General features: G+C 41.8%; 1 protein-coding gene across 1 annotated transcript in view; it reads right to left on the bottom strand.

Moving 5' to 3' along the window:
• Window positions 1-452: 452 nt before the first annotated feature.
• The window catches only part of LDAH (lipid droplet associated hydrolase), a 232,162-nt gene continuing 207,745 nt past the window's right edge, over window positions 453-24,869 (bottom strand). Inside the window, exon 7 of the mRNA XM_073674046.1 lies at window positions 453-4,678. Within this exon, the coding sequence (XP_073530147.1) occupies window positions 4,490-4,678 (189 nt within the window). The 3' untranslated portion in view covers window positions 453-4,489. The remainder of the gene's footprint in view (window positions 4,679-24,869) is intronic.

A 24,869-nucleotide genomic window follows, 5' to 3' on the forward strand; every position in this document is an offset into this window, starting at 1 on the left:
GAACTGTTCGGCAGATATGAGCGAATCGCTTTGTGCAACCTTAGTCCACGGTCCAGGTCGGTGCTCTTTGGCCGTGGACAGGAACTACACAAATTTCCCGAGCTTCTGGGTTCCTGGGTGTTTTTTTTTTTCTCGGTGTGTCATCCGTGTCATATTACCAGTCCGACAAATTATAAGCCAAGCTGGAGATCCCAGAGGGCAAGGAAATTCGGGCAGCTCCTTTCCCTGGCCAGAGAACATTAACCTGGACCATTGACCAGGGTTGCGCAAAGTGATCTGCTCATCTCTAGTGTTCATTCATAAGGAACATTGTTATGTATGGAGGAAAAAAATAGAGGCTTGCAAGCCAAAGAACGCCATCGCAATGATAGGTGGCAGCATCAAAAAAGGGTGTCAGTATCAAGTTGTGAAGTGCGTTGAAGCAGAATGGATGGAATTATGAGGAAGGAAAGTAGAAAAACCAGAAGACATTGTTTATTTGCATTGCCACACAAATAATTTTTTACCAATGCAACGTTCAATTTTTGAAGCATAACCATAATTGTTTTTGACCAGTCGAGCAGATTTCTACAATTTAGAGTACCCTAGACAAAACAATAACTTTTATTTATGCACAACTTTATACATTATTTAAAGTGCCAAAAATGTGTAATATTTGCTTCATTTCTATACTATTTAACCATGCACAGTTGTATAATTTGGGAAAATGAATTTTTGAACTAAAACAGCAACACCTAACAGGAAAGTAAAGCTTGCTTTGGCTGGTGGCACTGTCAAAGGTGTTCTCCGACATGCGTTATCTGAAGAAACAAATCTGTAAAACTGACTTCTCCTGTCGAGCTGAAAGTCAGATTTTTTTTTATATTACATTTCTTGTACTAAGAAATGTACTGATGTTTGGAGTACATTTGTGACCCACCGTGGGAGTCAACAGCTGGAACTGTTGGCAGAAGCGAAAAAAAAAAAATTACTAATTTTTTTGGTGGACGTTCTGTGTCTGCACACTATGTTTAATATAAACTTAAAAAAAAAGCAACACATAAAACGAAGCCCAATCATAACGACATGCAAGCAAAGATAAACTGGTCATTTCTTAGATAAAAAAAGTTAGGGGAGGGTCTACAATAAAAGATATTCAACCCCTCATAAATAATTCAGACCACCCACTCATCGAGATCTCTGTTTTTATTGCCGAGCATCTTCATCTACTGGAATGATCCAGATAATCGGAGCTTAATTTCCTAACAATTTACTACTTTAACGCATAAGAATTACCAGACCGGGTCACTTGGAAAGAATTGCAAGTCTTCTTGGACTGTTTATGGAACTTTCAGTTTTTCACGCAGGGACATGATGTAAGAGCACTGAGGCTCAAGACGTTTTGGAAATTTAATATGCATATTGTATCATGGAATAAGGAAAGTAAGTTCTTTACTAAAATCAGAAGTCAATAATGGCCAAGACAATGATCCCCATGGAATTTCCATATATGTGAGTACAAGATTTGGTGGTGTTTTATCCTGAAAGACAATGACTTTTTACTTCTTTTTTATAAATATTATTCTCAGAGTTAAGTCTTTTACGTAGTAATACTTTACTTCTTGAACCTTTTTGGAAAAGTAACAACTGCTGGGTGAACTTCAGAAAATCTCCTTAATTGCAATTTTAATGGTAATGGCCATATACAAAAATGGGGTTTGCTGACTGATCTTTGATGGTAGATATTGGGAGAAAGAGAGATCAGGTAAGTTGGATTTCAGGAAGCTTGTTCTTTTCTTATTGACGGAGATAAGCCAGCTTATTCCACTCTTCCCATCGATGTAAACATGCATGTTTGGCCGAGCTTACGTGTTTATGGTGAAGTAGCCACAAATATCTATCCAACAAAAGCTAACCCATGTCTTCAGGGTAGCCATCTGTCTCGGAGTGTTCTCCTGCTTCTCATTATAGTCATCTCTCCAATTTTCCATTTAAAGGGTAAGATTTTTTGCAGTCTTGCAGTTTTTCCACAATTGTTTCTGTTCTGTAGAGATCACTTCTCAGAATCCATCTCATTATCATCAGACAGGATTACAATTACAAGTAACACCTATATACAGAAGGCACCATTTACAGTAGGTGAAGGTCAAATTTCACCTCCTCCCTCTCCCTGCACTCTTACCTCTGCAAAAGGTCACTGAGCATGCCCACAACACTCCCCCAATGAGGGTCAACTCCTGTGGTCTTAGTGACTGCTGTAAAGTATATATTTAAATGCTGCTAACAGAAGCTCAGGCAACATGCGACAGATTACTGGGTAAATTCTTCAGATGTTTCATTAGTCACAGCTATACTACAATGTAATGGATGCAAGTCTAACCTTGGCCAAATTTCAATTTACTAGCCTTTGTCAAATTATTAGAAACACAGAAAAAAAATCCATACATTCCCTATAAAAAGACGTAGAGTCCAGGTTTGTCCATGGAATTCATGGGCACATGACTTGACACTTTGCTAGCAGTCAGTACTAAGAAACCAGTGACGTATAACAAGATGATGACCTTCATATGTAAATGTAGATTACTCTTCAAATCCCCAATATAAGATTTGTGTTTTATACCTTTCATAAAAAAGGATGTATTTTTATGGATTATTTTTTTATAGCTCAGATTCATAAATGGCAAATGTTGCACCCATCGTATGTCCAATGCTACATTATTTTGCCCATGTTCCTCAACACTTGTTGAGAACTTCAGAAAATCACTGGAATACCGGGAGAGGGCACAATCAGTGGGAACTATATACATAATTCCATTTTGGACTGCACATATGATCACACAAGGAAGTACTTGGAAGAGTAAAAAGTAGACCACGTTAGTACCCGATTCCAAATAAAAACAGTTCCGAATAGCAGTCATGAACTACAAGTATAACCTCAGATACTACAGAAGAGTTATATATGTTAGTGCCATGTATATCAGTTCTACATTTGCATTCTCAGCTGTTTGAAGCAATGGGTGATTATAATTCTAGTGGTCCTTAATAGGATGACTAACTAAAATCCAGAATCTAAAATCATTCCCTAAACTTATTTATCTCGCATATCGACAGTTCTGAGACCTCCAGAAACAATTACACATACACAGATGTGTCCGCCTTTTCTTTTCCTCTTCACTCGACATATCCACATTTTAAAAAAGACATCGAAAAACTAGAGAAATTTCAGAGAAGAGCGACCAGGATGGTGAGCGGACTGTAAACTATGTCCTACGAGGAACGGTGAAAGGATCTGGGAATGTTTAGCTTGCAAAAAAGAAGGCTAAGGGGAGACTTAATAGCTGTGTACAAATATATGAACGGATGTCACAGTGTAGAGGGATCATTCTTATTCTCATTTGCATATGGAAACACGAGAAGCAATGGGATGAAACTGAAAGAGAGAAGATACAGAATACAGATACAGAATAGATATTAGAAATTTTTTTTTGACAGTGAGGGTGATCAATGACTGGAACAGGCGATCACGAGAGGTGGTGAGTTCTCCTTCAATGGAAGACTTCAAACAGAGGCTGGACAGACATCTGTCTGAGATGGTTTAGTGACTCCTGAATTGAGCAGGGGGTTGGACACGAAGACCCTGGAGGTCCCCTCCAACTCTAACATTCTATGATTCTATGTATGTCTCAAGATGACCAGTTTTGAAAAAATAAAAACAGATTTTGCGATACTTTGTCAGGAGCCGTTCATGCTATATGTATATATACATATTTATATATATACATATATGGCCATCCAGTGGTTTTGATGTGTATTGCAAGCTGTCGAGAGTTTTGCTAACAAGTCGAGATAATGTATTTGATTTCTATTCTGAGAAATTGGAGTCTTTAACTAAATTTGAGGAAAAGAAAGATAAGGGTGGACACATCTTTAGGACTTAATGAAATTGACAACTTTTGAGTTGGCAAAGCATTTAACGCATCTCAGCCAGAAAATTGCTCTGAAAATTTCCTTGGAATGACAATTTTCGAGGCTTCCCCTTGGTCCGAAATTGGGTATCACTGCTCTGCACTTTACATGTTTTTACTCTCGGAAACTCTGATGCCCCCCCCCTAGAGGATACTGCTATATTTGTGAATAATGCTGGCATATTTGATTAATCAAGATAAAAAATTACAATCACTGACGATCTTTCAACCAATCACGTATTATTGAGATTAGATCAGATTTTCCAGTAGTTTCCATCTATACATTAAATTATTGATCAGATCAATCTTCACTTTGCTCCATCAAAAACTCTCAACCAAACATATAGGTGGCAAATTTCCCTGATTGCCACTTCAGGCCTTATGTACAGCCAAAAGTTTGTCAAGTGTATCCAAGCTAGAAATGAAGGAGCCATGATTGATTCTAAAGTATATCTAAGCTGTGATACCCGCCATCATTTTTTGATCTCTAAACTGGGACCATAAAACCGAGCTACAATGGCAAATATTTTTTGGAGGAGGACAGCTCAGAGGCTCGGTAGTTCGTTTAGCCAGTTTATAACCAAGGAAGCTACTTCTTTGCTGGAGTCCAAGACGAAGGCATGTCTGTATCCTTTATTGCACAGCCAGATACTGCCATTGGGGAAATCCTTCCTAATATCTTCATAATACTGGACAGGACACCAGTTGTCTACAGCACCATAGTAGAAAATCAACTAAAAAGAGAAAAAAAATAAAATAAAATAAAGGACATTTATATTAGAATTTCAGTTTCGCCATGACATTGTGGATCTGTTAGTTATGCAGAATATATTTCGCTCTGGTTAAAATGAAAAGCAAAGAGCAGATTTTCTGCAACATGGATGCCAAGTGCCTGAAGATAAGAAACTAATATTTAATAAATGCACAAGCTGAATATTTCAAGAAAATAATATCACCAAAGGGTAGAAATATACAAATTAATAGAAAAAATATATAAATATTCCTGTGCGGAAGAAACACAAGCAGATGTAGGAGTTTATTTTTGACTTGCAGTATTGTTAAAAAAAGTATTTATTCACAATCTGACTGGCATTCAGTACTACTTAAAGGGGTTGTCCAGGCTTGGGGCCCAATTCTGCAGTCAGTGACTGTGACTGCAGACTTGTGACTCCTCACAGAGCGCAGTGTGCGTGCTGTCAGTACTCTCCAGTGCTGGGAGTGGACACGTGATCGCAAGTATGTGATTTTTATACATGTGGTCACGTGCTGACTAGACTTGAGCGGCATTGCTCAACCCAAGTGAACTAAGCAAGGCCGGACATGTCTAGTCGGAATGTGGCCAAACTTGTAGTCACATCATCGCCCCCTCCCAGCACACTGTGAGGATTCACAAGTCTGCCATCACATACAGTAGAATGTCTGTAGACTTGAGCCCCAAGCATGGACAAACCTGGACAAACCCTTTAAAGGGTATGTCCACATCTGAGCTCTGTTTTACAAATACTTTCAGTTTATGGACAGCACAATAACCAATATGAATCTATTTGTAAATGCACAAAATTGAACTTTATGCTTGTGTACAACCCTTCCTAAGGCCGATTCTACACTGTCATATTTAAGCAGGAAGTCTGGGCATATCATTGACCGGTCTGTTAGGCCAGTTTCACATTCCGACTTTATTGGCTTGGGTACAGACCCTGATATTCAGACAGGTCATGGGTCTCCTCACCAGAACTCAGTAGCCTCAACTCAGCCAAAGAAATTGATGAATCAGGAAACCCACTGCTAGTCTGGACATTGGGATCTGTACTTGCATCGTGAATGTCAGATGTTTGAATGCCCAGACTTCCTGTTTATACAGGATGGCATGAACCCATTTAGAGCAGCCACAGTGGAAAAATAGCGAGAAACAAAATGTAGGGGCCACTTGGAGTAGCCAGGCCATTCCACAGATAGTCTCTATTATAGATGTATGAGATTCATATCTTGAGGGGTGTTTGGCACTTCCTTTGATATCTAAGGTACTTAGGATGGCCTAAGCAGTAGAGTAGATCTTCATGCCACCAACATTTCTACATAGTTGTGTGCCCAGGATTTTTACAGTACAGACCAAAAGTTTGGACATACCTCAATTAAAGATTTTTCTGTATTTTCATGACTATGAAAATTGTACATTCACACTGAAGGCATCAAAACTATGAATTAACACATGTGGAATTATATAATTAACAAAAAAGTGTGAAACAACTGAAAATATGTCTTATATTCTAGGTTCTTCAAAGTAGCCACCTTTTGCTTTGATGACTGCTTTGCACACTCTTGGCATTCTCTTGATGAGCTTCAAGAGGTAGTCACCGGAAATGGTTTTCACTTCACAGGTGTGCCCTGTCAGGTTTAATAAGTGGGATTTCTTGTCTTATAAATGGGGTTGGGACCATCAGTTGTGTTGTGCAGAAGTCTGGTGGATACACAGCTGATAGTCCTCCTGAATAGACTGTTAGAATTTCTATTATGGCAAAAAAAAAGCAGCTAAGTAAAGAAAAACGAGTGACCATCATTACTTTAAGAAATGAAGGTCAGTCAGTGCGAAAAATTGGGAAAACTTTGAAAGTGTCCCCAAGTGCAGTTGCAAAAACCATCAGGCGCTGCAAAAAAACTGGCTCACATGAGGACCGCCCCAGGAAAGGAAGACCAAGAGTCACCTTTGCTTCTGAGGATAAGTTTATCCGAGTTACCAGCCTCAGAAATCGCAGGTTAACAGCAGGTTCAGATTAGAGACCAGGTCAATGCCACACAGAGTTCTAGCAGCAGACACATCTCTTCAACAACGGTTAAGAGGAGACTTTGTGCAGCAGGCCTTCATGGTAAAATAGCTGCTAGGAAACCACTGCTAAGGGCAGGCAACAAGCAGAAGAGACTTGTTTGGGCTAAAGAACACAAGGAATGGACATTAGACCAGTGGAAATCTGTGCTTTGGTCTGATGAGTCCAAATTTGAGGTCTTTGGTTCCAACCACCGTGTCTTTGTGCGACGCAGAAAAGGTGAACGGATGGACTCTACATGCCTGGTTCCCACCGTGAAGCATGGAGGACTAGGTGTGATGGTGTGGGGGTGCTTTGCTGGTGACACTGTTGGGGATTTATTCAAAACTGAAGGCATACTGAACCAGCATGGCTACCACAGCATCTTGCAGCGGCATGCTATTCCATCCGGTTTGCGTTTAGTTGGACCATCATTTATTTTTCAACAGGACAATGACCCCAAACACACCTCCAGGCTGTGTAAGGACTATTTGACCAAGGGGGGGAATGATGGGGTGCTATGCCAGATGACCTGGCCTCCACAATCACCAGACCTGAACCCAATTGAGATGGTTTGGGGTGAGCTGGACCGCAGAGTGAAGGCAAAAGAGCCAACAAGTGCTAAGCAACTCTGGGAACTCCTTCAAGATTGTTGGAAGACCATTTCCGGTGACTACCTCTTGAAGATCATCAAGAGAATGCCAAGAGTGTGCAAAGCAGTCATCAAAGCAAAAGGTGGCTACTTTGAAGAACCTAGAATATAAGACATATTTTCAGTTGTTTCACACTTTTTTGTTAAGTATATAATTCCACATTTGTGTTAATTCATAGTTTTGATGCCTTCAGTGTGAATGTACAATTTTCATAGTCATGAAAATACAGAAAAATCTTTAAATGAGAAGGTGTGTCCAAACTTTTGGTCTGTACTGTATATCTAAAGCACCCTCCAACCACTTCAACCCAAAAAGGTTTGGTATGGCCATCAAGTTGGTTCTCCCTTCCATTCTTGAATGTAGAAAGAACCATAAAGATACATTCTACCCAAAGGGATTATGACCAAAAGGCCAATCAGGCAACCTTCATTCCTCAACAGGCTGCCATGGCCTGATAGGAATTTTGATATGAACGTGCTTCAAAATTGCTGACTTGAAGATTGAAGTGTGCCCGATTCTTTGATAAGCCATTGCCATCTTCCTCCTTTCACAAACTATCTAAGATATATGGCCACATTTAGTTTTCTGAAGATTTCACAGTATAAAGCAAAGGAATAACACAAGAAAGAAACAACAGTAAAATGATATAAAACGTCGACGGCTCAAGAGATGTCGGCAGCTTGTTGAAACAAGCAGAATCTAGAGAAAACATATTTTCTGTAAATAATTCAGAACAGACAAAACAAAGATCGCAGCAGATGTTGGGAGAGATGCTGCCCATAATTTTTATGATACATTAGTCAGATATTAGCAGCTGCATACATGAAAAATATCTTTTTAATGCATCTATTAATCTGAATACATCTGCACTAGCAAGCCGGAGCCGAGCCGGGGCGTCTGTCAGAGGAAGAAAAACCCTTACCATGAAGAGCTAATGTAACCTCTATGAACACTTTTTATCAATATCAAAATTTACTAAACCTGTTTGTTTTCTTTTCCAAGTTAAAACTTGTATATATATATATATATATATATATATATATATATATATATATATATAGATATATATGCATACACATATATATATATATACGTATATATATATATACAGTACAGACCAAAAGTTTGGACACACCTTCTCATTTAAAGATTTTTCTGTATTTTCATGACAATGAAAAGTGTACATTCACACTGAAGGCATCAAAACTATGAATTAACACATGTTGAATTATATACTTAACAAAAAAGTGTGAAACAACTGAAAATATGTCTTATATTCTTGGTTCTTCAAAGTAGCCACCTTTTGCTTTGATGACTGCTTTGCACACTCTTGGCATTCTCTTGATGAGCTTCAAGAGGTAGTCACCGGAAATGGTTTTCACTTCACAGGTGTGCCCTGTCAGGTTTAATAAGTGGGATTTCTTGCCTTATAAATGGGGTTGGGACCATCAGTTGTGTTGTGCAGAAGTCTGGTGGATACACAGCTGATAGTCCTACTGAATAGACTGTTAGAATTTGTATTATGGCAAGAAAAAAGCAGCTAAGTAAAGAAAAACGAGTGGTCATCATTATTTTAAGAAATGAAGGTCAGTCAGTGCGAAAAATTGGGCAAACTTTGAAAGTGTCCCCAAATGCAGTTGCAAAAACCATCAAGCGCTACAAGTAAACTGTCTCACATAAGGACTGCCCCAGGAAAGGAAGACCAAGAGTCACCTCTGCTTCTGAGGATAAGTTTATCCGAGTCACCAGCCTCAGAAATCGCAGGTTAACAGCAGCTCAGATTAGAGACCAGGTCAATGTCACACAGAGTTCTAGCAGAAGACACATCTCTACAACAACTGTTAAGAGGAGACTTTGTGCAGCAGGCCTTCATGGTAAAATAGCTGCTAGGAAACCACTGCTAAGGACAGGCAACAAGCAGAAGAGACCTGTTTGGGCTAAAGAACACAAGGAATGGACCTTAGACCAGTGGAAATCTGTGCTTTGGTCTGATGAGTCCAAATTTGAGATCTTTGGTTCCAACCACCGTGTCTTTGTGCGACGCAGAAAAGGTGAACGGATGAACTCTACATGCCTGGTTCCCACCGTGAAGCATGGAGGAGGAGGTGTGATTGTGTGGGGGTGCTTTGCTGGTGACACTGTTGGGGATTTATTCAAAATTGAAGGCATACTGAACCAGCATGGCTACCACAACATTTTGCAGCCGCATACTATTCCATCCGGTTTGCGTTTAGTTGGACCATCATTCATTTTTCAACAGGACAATGACCCCAAACACACCTCCAGGCTGTGTAGGGGCTATCTGACCAAGGAGAGTGATGGGGTGCTACGCCAGAGACCTGGCCTCCACAGTCACCAGACCTGAACCCAATCGAGATGGTTTGGGGTGAGCTGGACCGCAGACTGAAGGCAAAAGGGCCAACAAGTGCTAAGCATCTCTGGGAACTCCTTCAAGATTGTTGGAGGACCATTTCCGGTGACTACCTCTTGAAGCTCATCAAGAGGATGCCAAGAGTGTGCAAAGCAGTCATCAAAGCAAAAGGTGGCTACTTTGAAGAACCTAGAATATAAGACATATTTTCAGTTGTTTCACACTTTTTTGTTAAGTATATAATTCCACATGTGTTAATTCATAGTTTTGATGCCTTCAGTGTGAATGTACAATTTTCATAGTTATGAAAATACAGAAAAATCTTTAAATGAGAAAGTGTGTCCAAACTTTTGGTCTGTACTGTATATATATATATATATATATATATATATATATACACTGCTCAAAAAAATAAAGGGAAACACTTAAACAACACAATGTAACTCCAAGTCTATCACACTTCTGTGAAATCTACCTGTCCAGTTATGAAGCAACACTGATTGTGAATCAATTTCTTCTGCTGTTGTGCAAATGGAACAGACAACTGGTAGAAATGATCGGCAATTAGCAAGATACCCCCTATAAAGGAGTGGTTCTGCAGGTGGTGACCACAGACCATTTCTCTGTTCTCATCCTTTTTGGCTGTGGTTTTGGTCACTTTTTCATTTTGCCATTGCTCTCACCCCTAGAGGTACAGTAGCATGAGGTGGTGTCTACAGTACAACCCACAGAAGTTGCTCAGGTAGTGCAGTTCATCCAGGATGGCACATCAGTGCGAGCTGTGGCAAGAAGGGTAGCTGTGTCTGTCAGCACAGTGTCCAGAGAATGGAGCAGATACCAGGAGATGTGGAGGGAGCCATAGGAGAGCAACAACCCAGCAGCAGGACCGTTACCTCCTCCTTTGTGCAAGGAGGAACAGGAGGAGCACTGCCAGAGCCCTGAAAATGACCTCCAGCGGGCCACATATGTGCATGTGTCTGCACAAACAGTTAGAAACCGACTCCATGAGGGTGGTATGAGGGCCCGACGTCCACAGATGGGGGTTGTGCTCGCAGCCCAACACCGTGCAGGATGCTTGGCATTTGCCACAGAACACCAGGATTGGCAAAGTCGCCACTGGTGCCCTGTGCTCTTCACAGATGAAAGCAGGTTCACACTGAGCACATGTGACAGACGTGACAGAGTCTGGAGACGCCGTGGAGAGCGATCAGCTGCCTGCAACATCCTTCAGCATGACCGGTTTGGCAGTGGGTCAGTAATGGTGTGGGGTGGCATTTCTTTGGAGGCTGCACAGCCCTCCATGTGCTCGCCAGAGGTAGTCTGACTGCCATTAGGTACCGAGATGAGATCCTCAGAGCCCTTGTGAGACCATATACTGGTGCGGTTGGCCCTCGGTTCCTCCTAATGCAGGACAATGCCAGACCTCATGTGGCTGGAGTGTGTCAGCAGTTCCTGCAAGATGAAGGCATTGAAGTTATGGACTGGCCAGCCCGTTCCCCAGATCTGAATCCGATTGAGCACATCTGGGACATCATGTCTCGCTCCATCCACCAACGTCACATTGCACCACAGACTGTCCAGGAGTTGGCGGATGCTTTAGTCCATGTCTGGGAGGAGATCCCACAGGAGACCATCCGCAACCTCATCAGGAGCATGCCCAGGCATTGTAGGGAGGTCATACAGGCATGTGGAGGCCACACACAATACTGAGCCTCATTTTGACTTGTTTTAAGGACATTACATCAAAGTTGGATCAGCCTGTAGTGTGTTTTTCCACTTTAATTTTGGGGGTGACTCCAAATCCAGGCCTCCATTGGTTAATAAATTGATTTCCATTGATGATTTCTGTGTGATTTTGCTGTCAGCACATTCAACTTTGTACAGAACAAAGTATTCAATGAGAATATTTCATTCATTCAGATCTAGGATGTGTTATTTGAGTGTTCCCTTTATTTTTTTGAGCAGTGTATATAACAAAGGCAGCACCAGAAAAATGGGAAGTCTTATTCACCTATCTAGGTGCAACGATTCAGCTTCCTAACTGAAGCCTTTATCAAGCACATAAATGCTTTAGTTGAGAAGCTGAAATGTTGCACCTATATGTGCGAAAAAATCTCCACATTTTTTCGCTTGGATTTCTTAGGTGTTATTTCCATTTTTGCTTTTTTTTGTATATCCAGAAGACTTTTTTGGCTTCAGCTCTAGGAGGGATCGCACCACTTACTGAAGACTGCTACTATTTTTTGATTGCTATATGTAATGTGTGTACACAGATACATATATACACGTACAAACATCAATTTAAAAAAAGTTGGGACGTTATGTAAAATGTAAAGAAAACAAGAATGCAATGATGTGGAAATCTCTTACATTTTATTCACAGCAGAACGTTGGACATTTTTCCATTTGATTTGAAGAAATTAACTCTTTTAGAATTTGATGGCAACAACACATCTTAAAAAAGTTGGGAAAAAGGTAAACAAAAGTCTGGAAATTTAAGTGGTGTTAATGAAAAACAGCTGGAGGGTCAATTTTCAACTGAGTCATATGACTAAAAAAAAGCATGTTATAGAGGCAGAGTCTCTCAGAAGCAAAGATGGTTGGAGGCTTGTCAATTACTGAACAACTATGTCAGAAAATTGTCGATCGATTTCAGAAACATGCTCCTTCCTCAACGTAAAATTGCAAAGACTTTGAATATCCCACCATCGACAACGTATATCATCAAAAGATTCAGAGATTCTGCAGAAATACATGTGCACAAGGGACAAGACCAATGGTCAAGATTGGATGATTGTGATCTACGGGCCCTCAGGCGACTCTCCTTCAAAAACAGGCATGATTCCATCCTGCAAATCACTGCACTGACTCAGGAATACTCCCAGAAATAATTGTCTGTGAACACAGTTTGCTGTGCAATACACAAATGGAAGTTACAACTCTATGATGCAGAGAAGAAGTCATATAGCACCACAACCCAGAAATGCTGCGGTCTTCTCTGGGCCAAAGCTCACCTAGGCTGTGTGCCCACGTAGCATTTTTCAAGCGTATATGCTGCGGAATTTCCGCAGCGTAAACGCTTGAAAAACGCATGTATATCCGCACCCCATGGTCCCCAATGGGATTCCGCAAGTTCTATGCACATGCTGCGGATTTTTCCGCAGCGTTTATGCCGCGTTCAAAAATCCGCAGCATGTCATTTAATTTTGCGTTTCCGCAAGCGGAATTGCCTTTGTCCAATGCATTAAAAACGCAAGGCAATTCCGCATGTGGAAAACGCGCGAAAAATGCGCGATAAACGCGTGCGGAATTCCGCATGCGTTTTTCCGGGAGAGAACTTGCATTTATGCAGCAGAAATTTTCTGCTTCATAAATGCAACGTGGGCACATAGCCTTACAATGGAAAAAAATGAAAAATTGTTCTGTGTTCATATGAATCAAAATCTGAAATTCTATGTGGAAACCACGAACGCCGTGTCTTCTGACCTCAAGAGTCCAAAAGCTTGCATCTCAGATGGTAGTGGCTATTGCATGGGCAGCTTACAAATTTTGAAAGGTGCTATCAAGGCATTGCTGAGCATGATATAGAGGATTTAAAACAACATATGCTCTATTCAGACATCTATTTCAGTGAAGGCCTTGCATGTTTCAGTAAGACAATGCTATGCCACATATTGCATCCATCACAACAGCATGGCTCCGCAGAAGAATAAGGATCAACCGGACACCTATAGTCCAGACCTTTCCCCAACAAAAAACATTTGGGGCATTATGAAACAAAAAATCTGACAAAGACCCCGGACAGTTGAATCCTACATCAGACAAGAATGGGACAACATTCTTCTCTCAAAACTCCAGCAATTGTCTCCAAACTTCCCAGACGTTGTAAGAAGAAGAGAGCATACTACACATTGGTCTTTTTTTCGCATGTGTTGCTCCCATCATTTTCTAAATGTGTTAATTTCATTAAATGAAATGGAAAAATGTCCATGTTCTACTTCTTATATGTGTTCTATGTTCTGTTGTGAATAAAATATGTCTATAAGAGATTCCCAAATCATTGCATTCTTGTTTACTTTACAGTTGGTACGGAAAGTATTCAGACCCCTTTACATTTTTCACTCTTTGTTTCACTGCAGCCATTTGGTAAATTCTAAAAAGTTCATTTTTTTCTCATTAAAGTACACTCTGCACCCCATCTTGACTGCAAAAAATAGAAATGTAGAATTTTTTTCAAATTTATTAAAAAAGAAAAACTGAAATATCACATGGTCATAAGTATTCAGACCCTTTAGTCAGACACTCATATTTAAGTCACATGCTGTCCATTTCCTTGTGATCCTCCTTGAGATGGTTTTACTCCTTCATTGGTGTCCAGCTGTGTTTAATTAAACTGATAGGACTTGATTTGGAAAGGCACACACCTGTCTATATAAGACCTCACAGCTCACAGTGCATGTCAGACCAAATGAGAATCATGAGCTCTAAGGAACTGCCCAAGGAGCTCAGAGACAGAATTGTGGCAAGGCACAGATCTGGCCAATGTTATAAAAGAATTTCTGCATTACTCAAGGTTCCTAAGAGCACAGTGGCCTCCATAATCCTTAAATGGAAGAAGTTTGGGACCACCAGAAGTCTTCCTAGACCTGGCCGTCCAGCCAAACTGAGCAATCGTGGGAGAAGAGACTTGGTGAGAGAGGTAAAGAAGAAACCCAAGATCACTGTGGCTGAGCTCCAGAGATGCAGTAGGGAGATGGGAGAAAGTTCCACAAAGTCAACTATCACTGCAGCCCTCCACCAGTCGGGCTATTATGGCAGAGTGGCCTGATGGAAGCCTCTCCTCAGTGCAAGACATATGAAAGCCCGCATAGAGTTTGCTCAAGAACACGTGAAGGACTCCCAGGCTATGAGAAATAAGATTCTCTGGTCTGATGAGACGAAGATAGAACTTTTTGGTGATAATTCTAAGCGGTATGTGTGGAGAAAACCAGGCACTGCTCATCACCTGCCCAATACAATCCCAACAGTGAAACATGGTGGTGGCAGCATCACGCTATGGGGGTGTTTTTCAGCTGCAGGGACAGGACGACTGGTTGCAATTGGAGGAAACATGAATGCGGCCAAGTACAGAGATATCCTGGATGAAAACTTCTTCCAGAGTGATCTGGTTCTCAGACTTGGTCAAAGGTTCACCTTTCAAAAAGACAATGACCCTAAGCACACAGCTAAAATAACAAAGGAGTGGCTTCAGAACAACTCTGTGACCATTCTTGACTGGCCCAGCCAGAGCCCTGACGTAAATTCAATTGAACATATCTGGAGAGACCTGAAAATGGCTGTCCACCAACGTTCACCATCCAACCTAACGGAACTGGAGAGGATCTGCAAGGAAGAATGGCAGAAGATCCCAAAATCCAGGTTTGAAAAACTGTTGCATCATTCCCAAGAAGACTCATGGCTGTACTAGCTCAAAAGAGTGCTTCTACTCAATACTGAGCAAAGGGTCTAAATACTTATGACCATGTGATATTTCAGTTTTTCTTTTTTAATAAATTTGCAAAAATTTCTACATTTCTGTTTTTTTCAGTCAAGATGGGGTGCAGAGTGTACTTTAACCCCTTCAGGACCCAGCCTATTTTGACCCTAAAGACCTTGGCATTTTTGTCAATTCTGACCAGTATCCCTTTACGAAGTAAAAACTCTGGAACGCTTCAACGGATCCTAGCGATTCTGAGATTGTTTTTTCGTGACATATTGGGCTTCATGTTAGTATTAAATTTAGGTCGATAATATTTGCGTTTATTTGTGAAAAAATCAAAAATATGGGAAAAAATTTGAAAATTTTGCAATTTTCAAATTTTGAATTTTTATTCTACTAAACCAGAGAGTGATGTGACACAAAATAGTTAATAAATCACATTTCCCACATGTCTACTTTACATCAGCACAATTTTTGAAAAAAAAAAAAAATTTTGGTAGGAAGTTTGAAGGGTTCAAAGTTCATCAGCAATTTATCTTTTTTCCAGCAAAATTTACAAAACCATTTTTTTAGTGACCACATCACATTTGAAGTCCCTTTGAGGGGTCTTTATGACAGAAAACACCCAAAAGTGACACCATTCCAAAAACTGCACCCCTCAAGCTACTCAAAACTACATTCAAGAAGATTATTAACCCTTCAGGTGCATCACAGGAACTAAAGCCACATGGAAGAAAAAAATGAACATTTTTATTTTTCTAACAAAAATTTTCTTTTAGCCTAAATTTTTTAATTTTCACATGGGTAACAGGATAAAATGCATCCTAAAATTTGTTGGTCAATTTCTCCTTAGTACACTGATACCTCATATGTGGTCATAAACCACTGTTTGGGCACACGGCAGGGCTCAGAAGGGAAGGAGCGCCATTTTACTTTTTGAATGGAAAATTAGCTCCAAAAGTCAAATTGCGCTCCTTCTCTTCTGAGCCCTGCCATGCGCCCAAACAGTGGTTTATGACCACATATGAGGTATCAGTGTACTCAGGAGAAATTGACCAACACATTTTAGGATGCATTTTATCCTGTTACCCATGTGAAAATTAAAAAATTTAGGCTAAAAGAAAATTTTTGTGAAAAAAAAAGTACTTTTTTGTTTTCACAGATCATTTTGTGAAGCACCTGGGGGTTCCAAGTGCTCACTATGCATCTATATAGGTGCCTTGGGGGGTCTAGTTTCCAAAATGGGGTCACTTGTGGGGGAGCTCCAATGTTTGGGCACACAGCGGCTCTCCAAACACAACATGGTGTCTTCTAACAATTTGAGCCGACAATTTGTTAGCGGACACCATGTTGCGTTTGGAGAGCCGCTGTGTGCCCAAACATTGGAGCTCCCCCACAAGTGACCCCATTTTGGAAACTAGACCCCCCAAGGCACCTATCTAGATGCATAGTGAGCACTTGGAACCCCCAGGTGCTTCACAAATTGATTGATAAAAATGAAAAAGTGGAAAAAAAAACACTTTTTTATTTTTACGGATTAATTTGTGAAGGACCTGGGGGTTCCAAGTGCTCACTATGCATCTAGATAGGTGCCTTGGGGGGTCTAGTTTCCAAAATGGGGTCACTTGTGGGGGAGCTCCAATGTTTGGGCACACAGCGGCTCTCCAAACGCAACATGGTGTCCGCTAACAAATTGTCGGCTCAAATTGTTAGAAGACACCATGTTGCATTTGGAGAGCCGCTGTGTGCCCAAACATTGGAGCTCCCCCACAAGTGACCCCATTTTGGAAACTAGACCCCCCAAGGCACCTATATAGATGCATAGTGAGCACTTGGAACCCCCAGGTGCTTCACAAATTGATTGATAAAAATGAAAAAATGGAAAAAAAAAACACTTTTTTATTTTTACGGATTAATTTGTGAAGGACCTGGGGGTTCCAAGTGCTCACCATGAATCTAGATAGGTGCCTTGGGGGGTCTAGTTTCCAAAATGGGGTCACTTGTGGGGGAGCTCCAATGTTTGGGCACACAGCGGCTCTCCAAACGCAACATGGTGTCCGCTAACAAATTGTCGGCTCAAATTGTTAGAAGACACCATGTTGTGTTTGGAGAGCCGCTGTGTGCCCAAACATTGGAGCTCCCCCACAAGTGACCCCATTTTGGAAACTAGACCCCCCAAGGCACCTATCTAGATGCATAGTGAGCACTTGGAACCCCCAGGTCCTTCACAAATTAATCCGTAATAATAAAAAAGTGTTTTTTTTTTCCACTTTTTCATTTTTATCAATCAATTTGTGAAGCACCTGGGGGTTCCAAGTGCTCACTATGCATCTAGATAGGTGCCTTGGGGGGTCTAGTTTCCAAAATGGGGTCACTTGTGGGGGAGCTCCAATGTTTGGGCACACAGTGGCTCTCCAAACGCAACATGGTGTCTTCTAACAATTTGAGCCGACAATTTGTTAGCGGACACCATGTTGCGTTTGGAGAGCCGCTGTGTGCCCAAACATTGGAGCTCCCCCACAAGTGACCCCATTTTGGAAACTAGACCCCCCAAGGCACCTATCTAGATGCATAGTGAGCACTTGGAAACCCCAGGTCCTTCACAAATTAATCCGTAAAATAAAAAAGTGTTTTTTTTTCCACTTTTTCATTTTTATCAATCAATTTGTGAAGCACCTGGGGGTTCCAAGTGCTCACTATGCATCTATATAGGTGCCTTGGGGGGTCTAGTTTCCAAAATGGGGTCACTTGTTGGGGAGCTCCAATGTTTGGGCACACAGGGACTCTCCAAACGCAACATGGTTCCAATTTGTTAGCGGACACCATTGTGTAGTGTATGTCAGGTTGGTGTGCGGTGTGGTATATTGTAGTGCATACACCACACACACACACACACAATCTCATATACACTACAACACACACACCAACCTGACATAGCCTCCTCAACTGAGTACGCCCTAGACTGGGATGAGCGGGACATTTTGTGTGCTGTGTGCGTGTGTAAAAAAAAAAAAAAATCAAAACTTTATTATAGTGTGAGTGTACGTGTGTGTGTGCTTGGTGTAACCTTCTGCAGTCACGTGTGGGGGCGGTCAGGCGTAGGGGCCAGTCAGGCGTAGGGGCCGGTCAGGCGTAGGGGCCGGTCAGGCGTAGGGGCCAGTCAGGCGTAGGGGCCAGTCAGGCGTAGGAGGGGGCTGAGGAGATGGAGGAGCCAGCAGCAGCAGCAAGGGGGGTGATCACTGGGGCAGGAGGCGGCAGCAGCAAGGGGGGGTAGGAGGCCGGCAGCATCGGGGGGTGATTACTGGGGCGGAAAGGGGAGCAGGAGCCGGCAGGAGCAGGGGGGTGATCACTGGGTTTGCGGGGGGGGGGATGAGCAGGGGGGTGATCACTGGGTTTGCGGGGGGGGGTGGATGATCACTGGGATGGGGGGGTGAACACTGGGGACAGGGGGGGTGAACACTGGGGGTGGGGGTGATTATTGGAAGGTGGGGGGTGATATCACTGGGACTGGGGGATGGTGGGTTTGATCACAGGAGCAGGGCATTTACACTGAGCCTGCTGCTGCTGTGATCACAGTCCACCGGCTGTCAGAAGGAGAGCAGCAGCCGATGGATGAAGACGTGGCAGAGGGAGCAGAGGTCGGGGTGCAGGTATGAAAGTGGAGGGGGGGCGGGGGGGTGACGGGAGGGGGGGTGGAGGGGGGGAGTGGAGGGGGGGTCGGGGGGGAGTGGGGGCAATACTACCTGCTGATCAGCGGCGGCGGCAGACGCGATCCATGGGGTCCACAGCAGGGGGTCCAAGCAGAGGGTCCACAGCAGGGGGTCCACAGCAGGGGGTCCAAGCAGAGGGTCCACAGCAGAGGGTCCGTAGCAGAGGGTCCGGACCAGACGATCCAGGGATGGGAAGGAGCTGGGAGGTTTCAGCCATCCCTCCATATCTGATTGGGGCTAGTATCCATGTGACGCTAGCCCCCCAATCAGATCTGGGGGGAGGGGGGGGGCAGAGGTGACACTCCCCCCAGCCAATGGCTGATGCTGTAAGCATCAGGCCATGCCCAGATTTAAATATTACACCAATTTTCATTGGTGAAATATTTAATTCATACCGATTGGCAGTTTCACTAAAAGTGAAAATGAAACAGCCAATCGGAGGGGTCCCAGGCACGGGGGGGTTAATCCACCCCCCGTGGGGTCGACTTCAGGATGTCCAGTTGCAGTAGCAACTGTGACACCTGAGCGACCCCGCTCGCAGGCGCTGCAGGGGCGCTTTCCCTCCATGTCACACACGCTGTGACACGGGTCGGGAACGAACTGTTTTCCATGTCACAAATGGTGTGACACGGGTCGGGAAGGGGTTAAAGAGAAAAAAAATTAACTTTTTAGAATTTACCAAATGGCTGCCATGAAACAAAGAGTGAAAAATTTAAAGGTGTCTGAATACTTTCCGTACCCAGTGTACATTTTACATATATAATACATAAATCACATTTTTTGGAATTTGGTTGCATATACAATGGGTGAAATAAGTATTGAACATGTCACCAATTTTCTAAGTAAATATGTTTCTAAATGTGTTATTTACATGAAATTCTCACCAGATGTTGCTAACAACCCATCCAATCCACACAGGCAAAGATATAAAACCATAGATGTCCATAAATTAAGTTATGTGTAATAATGAGAAATGACACAGGAAAAAGTATTGAACACATAAAAAAAGAGAGGTGCAAAAAGCAATGAAAAGTCCTGACACCAGCTGAAATCTGTCAGTAATTAAAAAGCAATCCTGTCACTTAATAAAAAAAACTGATGGACTATAAAAGGTGTCTTTTTACCAAAGTGCCACACAAGAGACATTTCATGATAGGTAAAACCAGTGAGCGGTCTCAAGACCTTCGCAACCTTATTGTTGCAAAAGATACTGATGGCATTGGTTACAGAAGGATTCCTAAACTATTGAAAGGTTCAGTGAGCACTTTTGGGGCCATAATCCGGAAGGGGAAAGAGCAACATTTCACCATAAACCGTCCATGACCAGGTGTTCCCCGAAAGATTTCAGACAGAGGAGTGAAAAAAATTATCATAAGAGTTATCAGATTGAAGAGCCAAAGATTGAAGAGCTACAGAAAGACCTGGAATCAACAGGTACAATTGTTTCAAAGAAAACTATAAGTAATACACTCAACCTCCATGACCTGTATGCACGCTGACCACGCAAGACTCCACTGCTGGACAAAAAGCATGTTCAAGTACGTTAAAAGTTTGCTAAACAACATTTAGATAAGCCTGTGAAATACTGGGAGAATATAGTCTGGTTAGATGAAATCAAAATTGAGCTCTTTGGATGTCATAATACACATCATGTTTGAAGGCCAAAAGGCACTGCACATCACCCCAATAACACCATACCAACAGTGACATTTAAAGGTGGGTAAATCATGGTGTTAGACTGTTTTTCAGCACTGGCAAACTTCATGTGATTGAAGGAAGGATGAAGGATGAATGGACAAATGTACTGAGACATTCTTGATAAAAAAATCTGCTGTCATCTACCAGGATGATGAAGATGAAATGAGGGTGGACATTAGAGTGAGACAATGATCCCAAACTCACAGCCAAGGAAACTCTCAAATAGTTTCAGAGAAGGAAAATAAAGCTGCTAGAATGGCCGAGCCAATCACCTGACCTGAATCCAATAGAAAATTTATGGAAGGAACTAAAACTCTGAGTACATAGAAGGAGCCCACAAGACCTTTAGGGTTTGAAAAGTGTTTGTGTGAAAGAATGGGACAAAATCACACTTGAGCAATGCCTGCGACTAGTTTCTCCACACAGGAGGCGTCTTAAAACTGCCATCACAAACAAAGGTTCTGGTATGAAGTATTAATTAACTTTCAGTAAGAGTGTTCAATACTTTTTCCCTCTGTCATTTCTCATTATTACACATCATAACTTAATTTATGGACATCTATAGTTTGATTTCTTTGCCTGTGTGGATTGGATGGGTTATTACCGACATCTGGTGAGAATTTCATGTTAATAGCAGCTTTAGAAATATTTACTTAAAAAATTGGTGACGTGTTCAATACTTATTTCATTTGCTGTATGTGCATGTATTTGGGAGAATAGCTATAGGGGGTGCAGTCGCAATTGAGCCCTGGTGCATGAGGGTCTCAAAAAGGCTCCTCTAGAGGCCCCCACACATTAGACTAAAGTAAGGTGCTCCCACCAATATCGAAGGGTTTGGTGAACAGTCTGTGTATAGTGGCCCCCAATAGATGCTGTTTGGAAATAAGACAATTCTGCATGTCCAAATTCAGACTGCTGATCCTTTTGTTCTCTAACAGATGAGCCCCCGCTAGGGGACTCTGTCAGAGCTCTCTCATTAGGAAAACAGGAGTGCTCGGCAGAGCGAGTGGTCTTCTGTATAGGAGAGTGGGGCGACAACTTGCCATTGTTTGGTTGACAGCTATTTAAAGTGTATGGGGGGGGGGGGCGGCGAAAGGAAACACAAGTATTAAAATTAACATATAATAGGCAGTAACCCTGGTGAAAATTTGGCTTTGAGATATAGACAGCCAGGTAGATAGATAAATAAATAGTTAAACCACTAGTGTCCACTGGGAGGCCACCTGAATTGAGTTGCCTTCAGATTTGCCCAAAGTTTGGAAGGTATTTCCTATAAATAGGCTAGTTGACTGATCACCGGGGGTCTGACTGTTAGTGTCCCCACCAATCCGAGAATATGAATTTGTACAGCCCCATTTTAATATAGCAGAGGTTGAGCACGCACTCCACTACTGTCTAATGGCACTGCTGTAGAAAGCCAAATATAGTGCTTAGCAATCTCCGAAAGTACAACAGACAAAGAATGATGCTCAATCTACGAGAACTCTATGAGGAACACTGTGATCGGGATAATGGAGGTGCCAAGAATCAGACCCCCATGATCAATACAAACTCAAACTTGGTACAAAACTTTTAATATGGACAAGTAATGCTAGAGTTATAAGTAGTATCTCTTTAGGGCAAAACACAGGTTTACAGAAAACAGAGGCTTCACCAAGACAGGAATAAGATCTTATGGGGTGTATCCCATCATCTACTCAGAAATCGTTGGAGGTGAGAAGAAATCTGTATGTTCAGGGCTAAGTAATTCAGAAGTCAATCAACAGCAATAGAAGCCTGAGAAGTGCAGGGAGGCTGGATTGGCTCACCCAGTAATTACTACATTGATTTGTCTGTCCCTCTGGGCATATCCTATTTGTATTCCAAATGCCACGGCTCATTAGTGTAGTGTGTAGCTTAAGCTTTGACAGGTTTGGCTAAAGTCTTTTATACTTTGGAAGATTTCCTTTATGTGGAGTAGCTTATTTAAATGTATTATGAAAATAACAAAATGTGAAATGTAACACCAAAACTATTCAATTCCCACTACTAGTATTAAGTTTCCTTGTTAAACGAGTCTCAAGAGCCCATCACTTCTTAGTTCACATTCAGCTGGTATGAGTGACAGCTGCTACGGCTGAATGGGGAGCTCTGATTGGCTAAGCAAGAAAAAATCTGTGATGTCATCGTTCTTCTAGAGAACCCAAGGTGGCTCTTGCTTCTTGGCACATGGAAAAGTAGATCTGCCAGGTCTGGCACGAGTGGACAAAAGTCATGGTTTTACTTACGTCCCTCCAGCTTGGAGTGGTTTTCCTTCTTTCTAGTGTTTCTGATGACTACCAGCCTGTACAGTCAGACCATGATTGGATCATCTTACGGTAATTATCCAACAGTTAGGTATGTTTTTGGAACACATTCTTTCCCTTAACGGTTAATTACTTTTTATGAAAATCATAATTATATAATATTTTGTGGAGTTATTGGTTAAGTTTCACATAGGAGAAGAATCTATCCTCCCAGATATTTTGGTCCTTGATTTAGCAGCTCTTGCTCCCATCAAGGGTAAAGATCGAAGTCCAGATGTTTGGTCTGTCAGGTGCTACAAGAAGTATATGGAAATGACCAACATTGTAAAAGACAGCTGAACTGTTATTGGATGCAATCACATGATCGATAAGAGGTCTTGAGTTGCTTACAACGCAGGAAAACTTTAGAGGTCCAAGACTTTGCCTAGGTGGGAAAGGTTCTCTTGACTCACAAGTAAAGGCAATCATTGAATGAAATGTTCTTTCTAGACCATATCTCTTTTCAAGATTACAGGCAGTTCCAAGATTATGTAAGCCAAAAATAAGAACCAATTGTTCGAAATGTGTTGGGTTCTTTAACTATATGCCATGTATAAATATGACCTTATAATAAAGTTGCAGAAAATCACTAACGGATTGTGTGCTAGGATAAATTTTTACTTGTTTCTCCATGCTGACCTGGTTTATACACCACTCGAAAAGAGATATAATTTGCAGGTGAAGTGAGTTTGTCCTACAAGCTCAGCTCAAGATTACTTTCAGCATTATTCTATATAGAGTCATCAAGCATCATATCAGGTTAAACATGAATCTCACCCAGAAAAGCTTACAGTTTGTAAAGGACCCCATACACATTGGAATAGTGTCGGCTGAACCCACTGATATCAATAGGTTTGGACGGCTGTCTAAAGTGTATGGTGGTGCCGGCCAACTCATAGTTGGGAAAGATGTCTGATTTTGGACTACCAATCACATTGTTCTCCCAGAGATAAGCCGCCGGCCGATGTGTAAGTCACTGGCTTTCTCATGGAGAAAACAGGAGCGCTTGGCCAAAAGGGCACTCCTGTGTATGGGAGAATTGGCTGAGATGGCTGTCGGCCAACTGATCGGCCAAAGCAACGTTCAGCCAACTAATATATATGGCCAGTTTATGGATTAGATATACAATGTCAACAAAGAGAATAACCAGTTTAAGGCAGTGCTGGATAAGGATATCTATTCTGATAAAATTACAGTATATCCTTTTTTTGAGAGATAAGATTTTGTCTTGGATGTTTAAAGATTTGGCTGGTTGGACAATAAGGATCGGAGTTTAAGAAAAGGGCAGGAGCACAAGAGAAGTGGTAAAAGTTGTTACAATCAACTGAAAAGTAGAATAATCTGCAACAGTGTATTAGGTCTAAAAGATTTTCTTCTATTCCATTTCTATTTTGCCTCCTTACTGTTTTGGTCCTGGTCCTACTTGCTGCTGGTGTACAGGATCTTGTGGTTACTCTTGGATTCTGACTACAAACTCCTGTAGTCAGGTTCTAAAACTTGTCCAGCGTGCAGATTGTTCTCTTTAGCAGTCAATCCAGAAGCTCCATCTTCTCAAATGCCAAACAACTGGCTGCAGTAGAACTCTCTAGTAGGCAGCAGGAGCAGGGAGGACTTAGGAGACATCACAACAGCGTGGTAAGTGGAGATAGAAGAAGTGGCTGCCTCAGTGTATCACAGTAGCTTGTATCACAATGCAGTTTGTTGTGATGAGACAGTGATCATACAGCACGGAACAGATGTATTCGTTGAAAGGTATGACCCATTGAATTCCCAATTTCTAAGGAGCTGTCCTAAAAAGGTGAAAAGCATAATCACAGCAGCAACAAAAAAAAGTTGTTAAAAACCCCCAAAGCAAATGCAAAGTAAAACCAATGCATTCTAAATGTTCT

This window comes from Phyllobates terribilis, unplaced genomic scaffold, assembly GCF_046119375.1.
Source record: "Phyllobates terribilis strain yellow unplaced genomic scaffold, ASM4611937v1 Scaffold_3__8_contigs__length_932513732, whole genome shotgun sequence".
NCBI classification, from domain to species: domain Eukaryota; kingdom Metazoa; phylum Chordata; class Amphibia; order Anura; family Dendrobatidae; genus Phyllobates; species Phyllobates terribilis.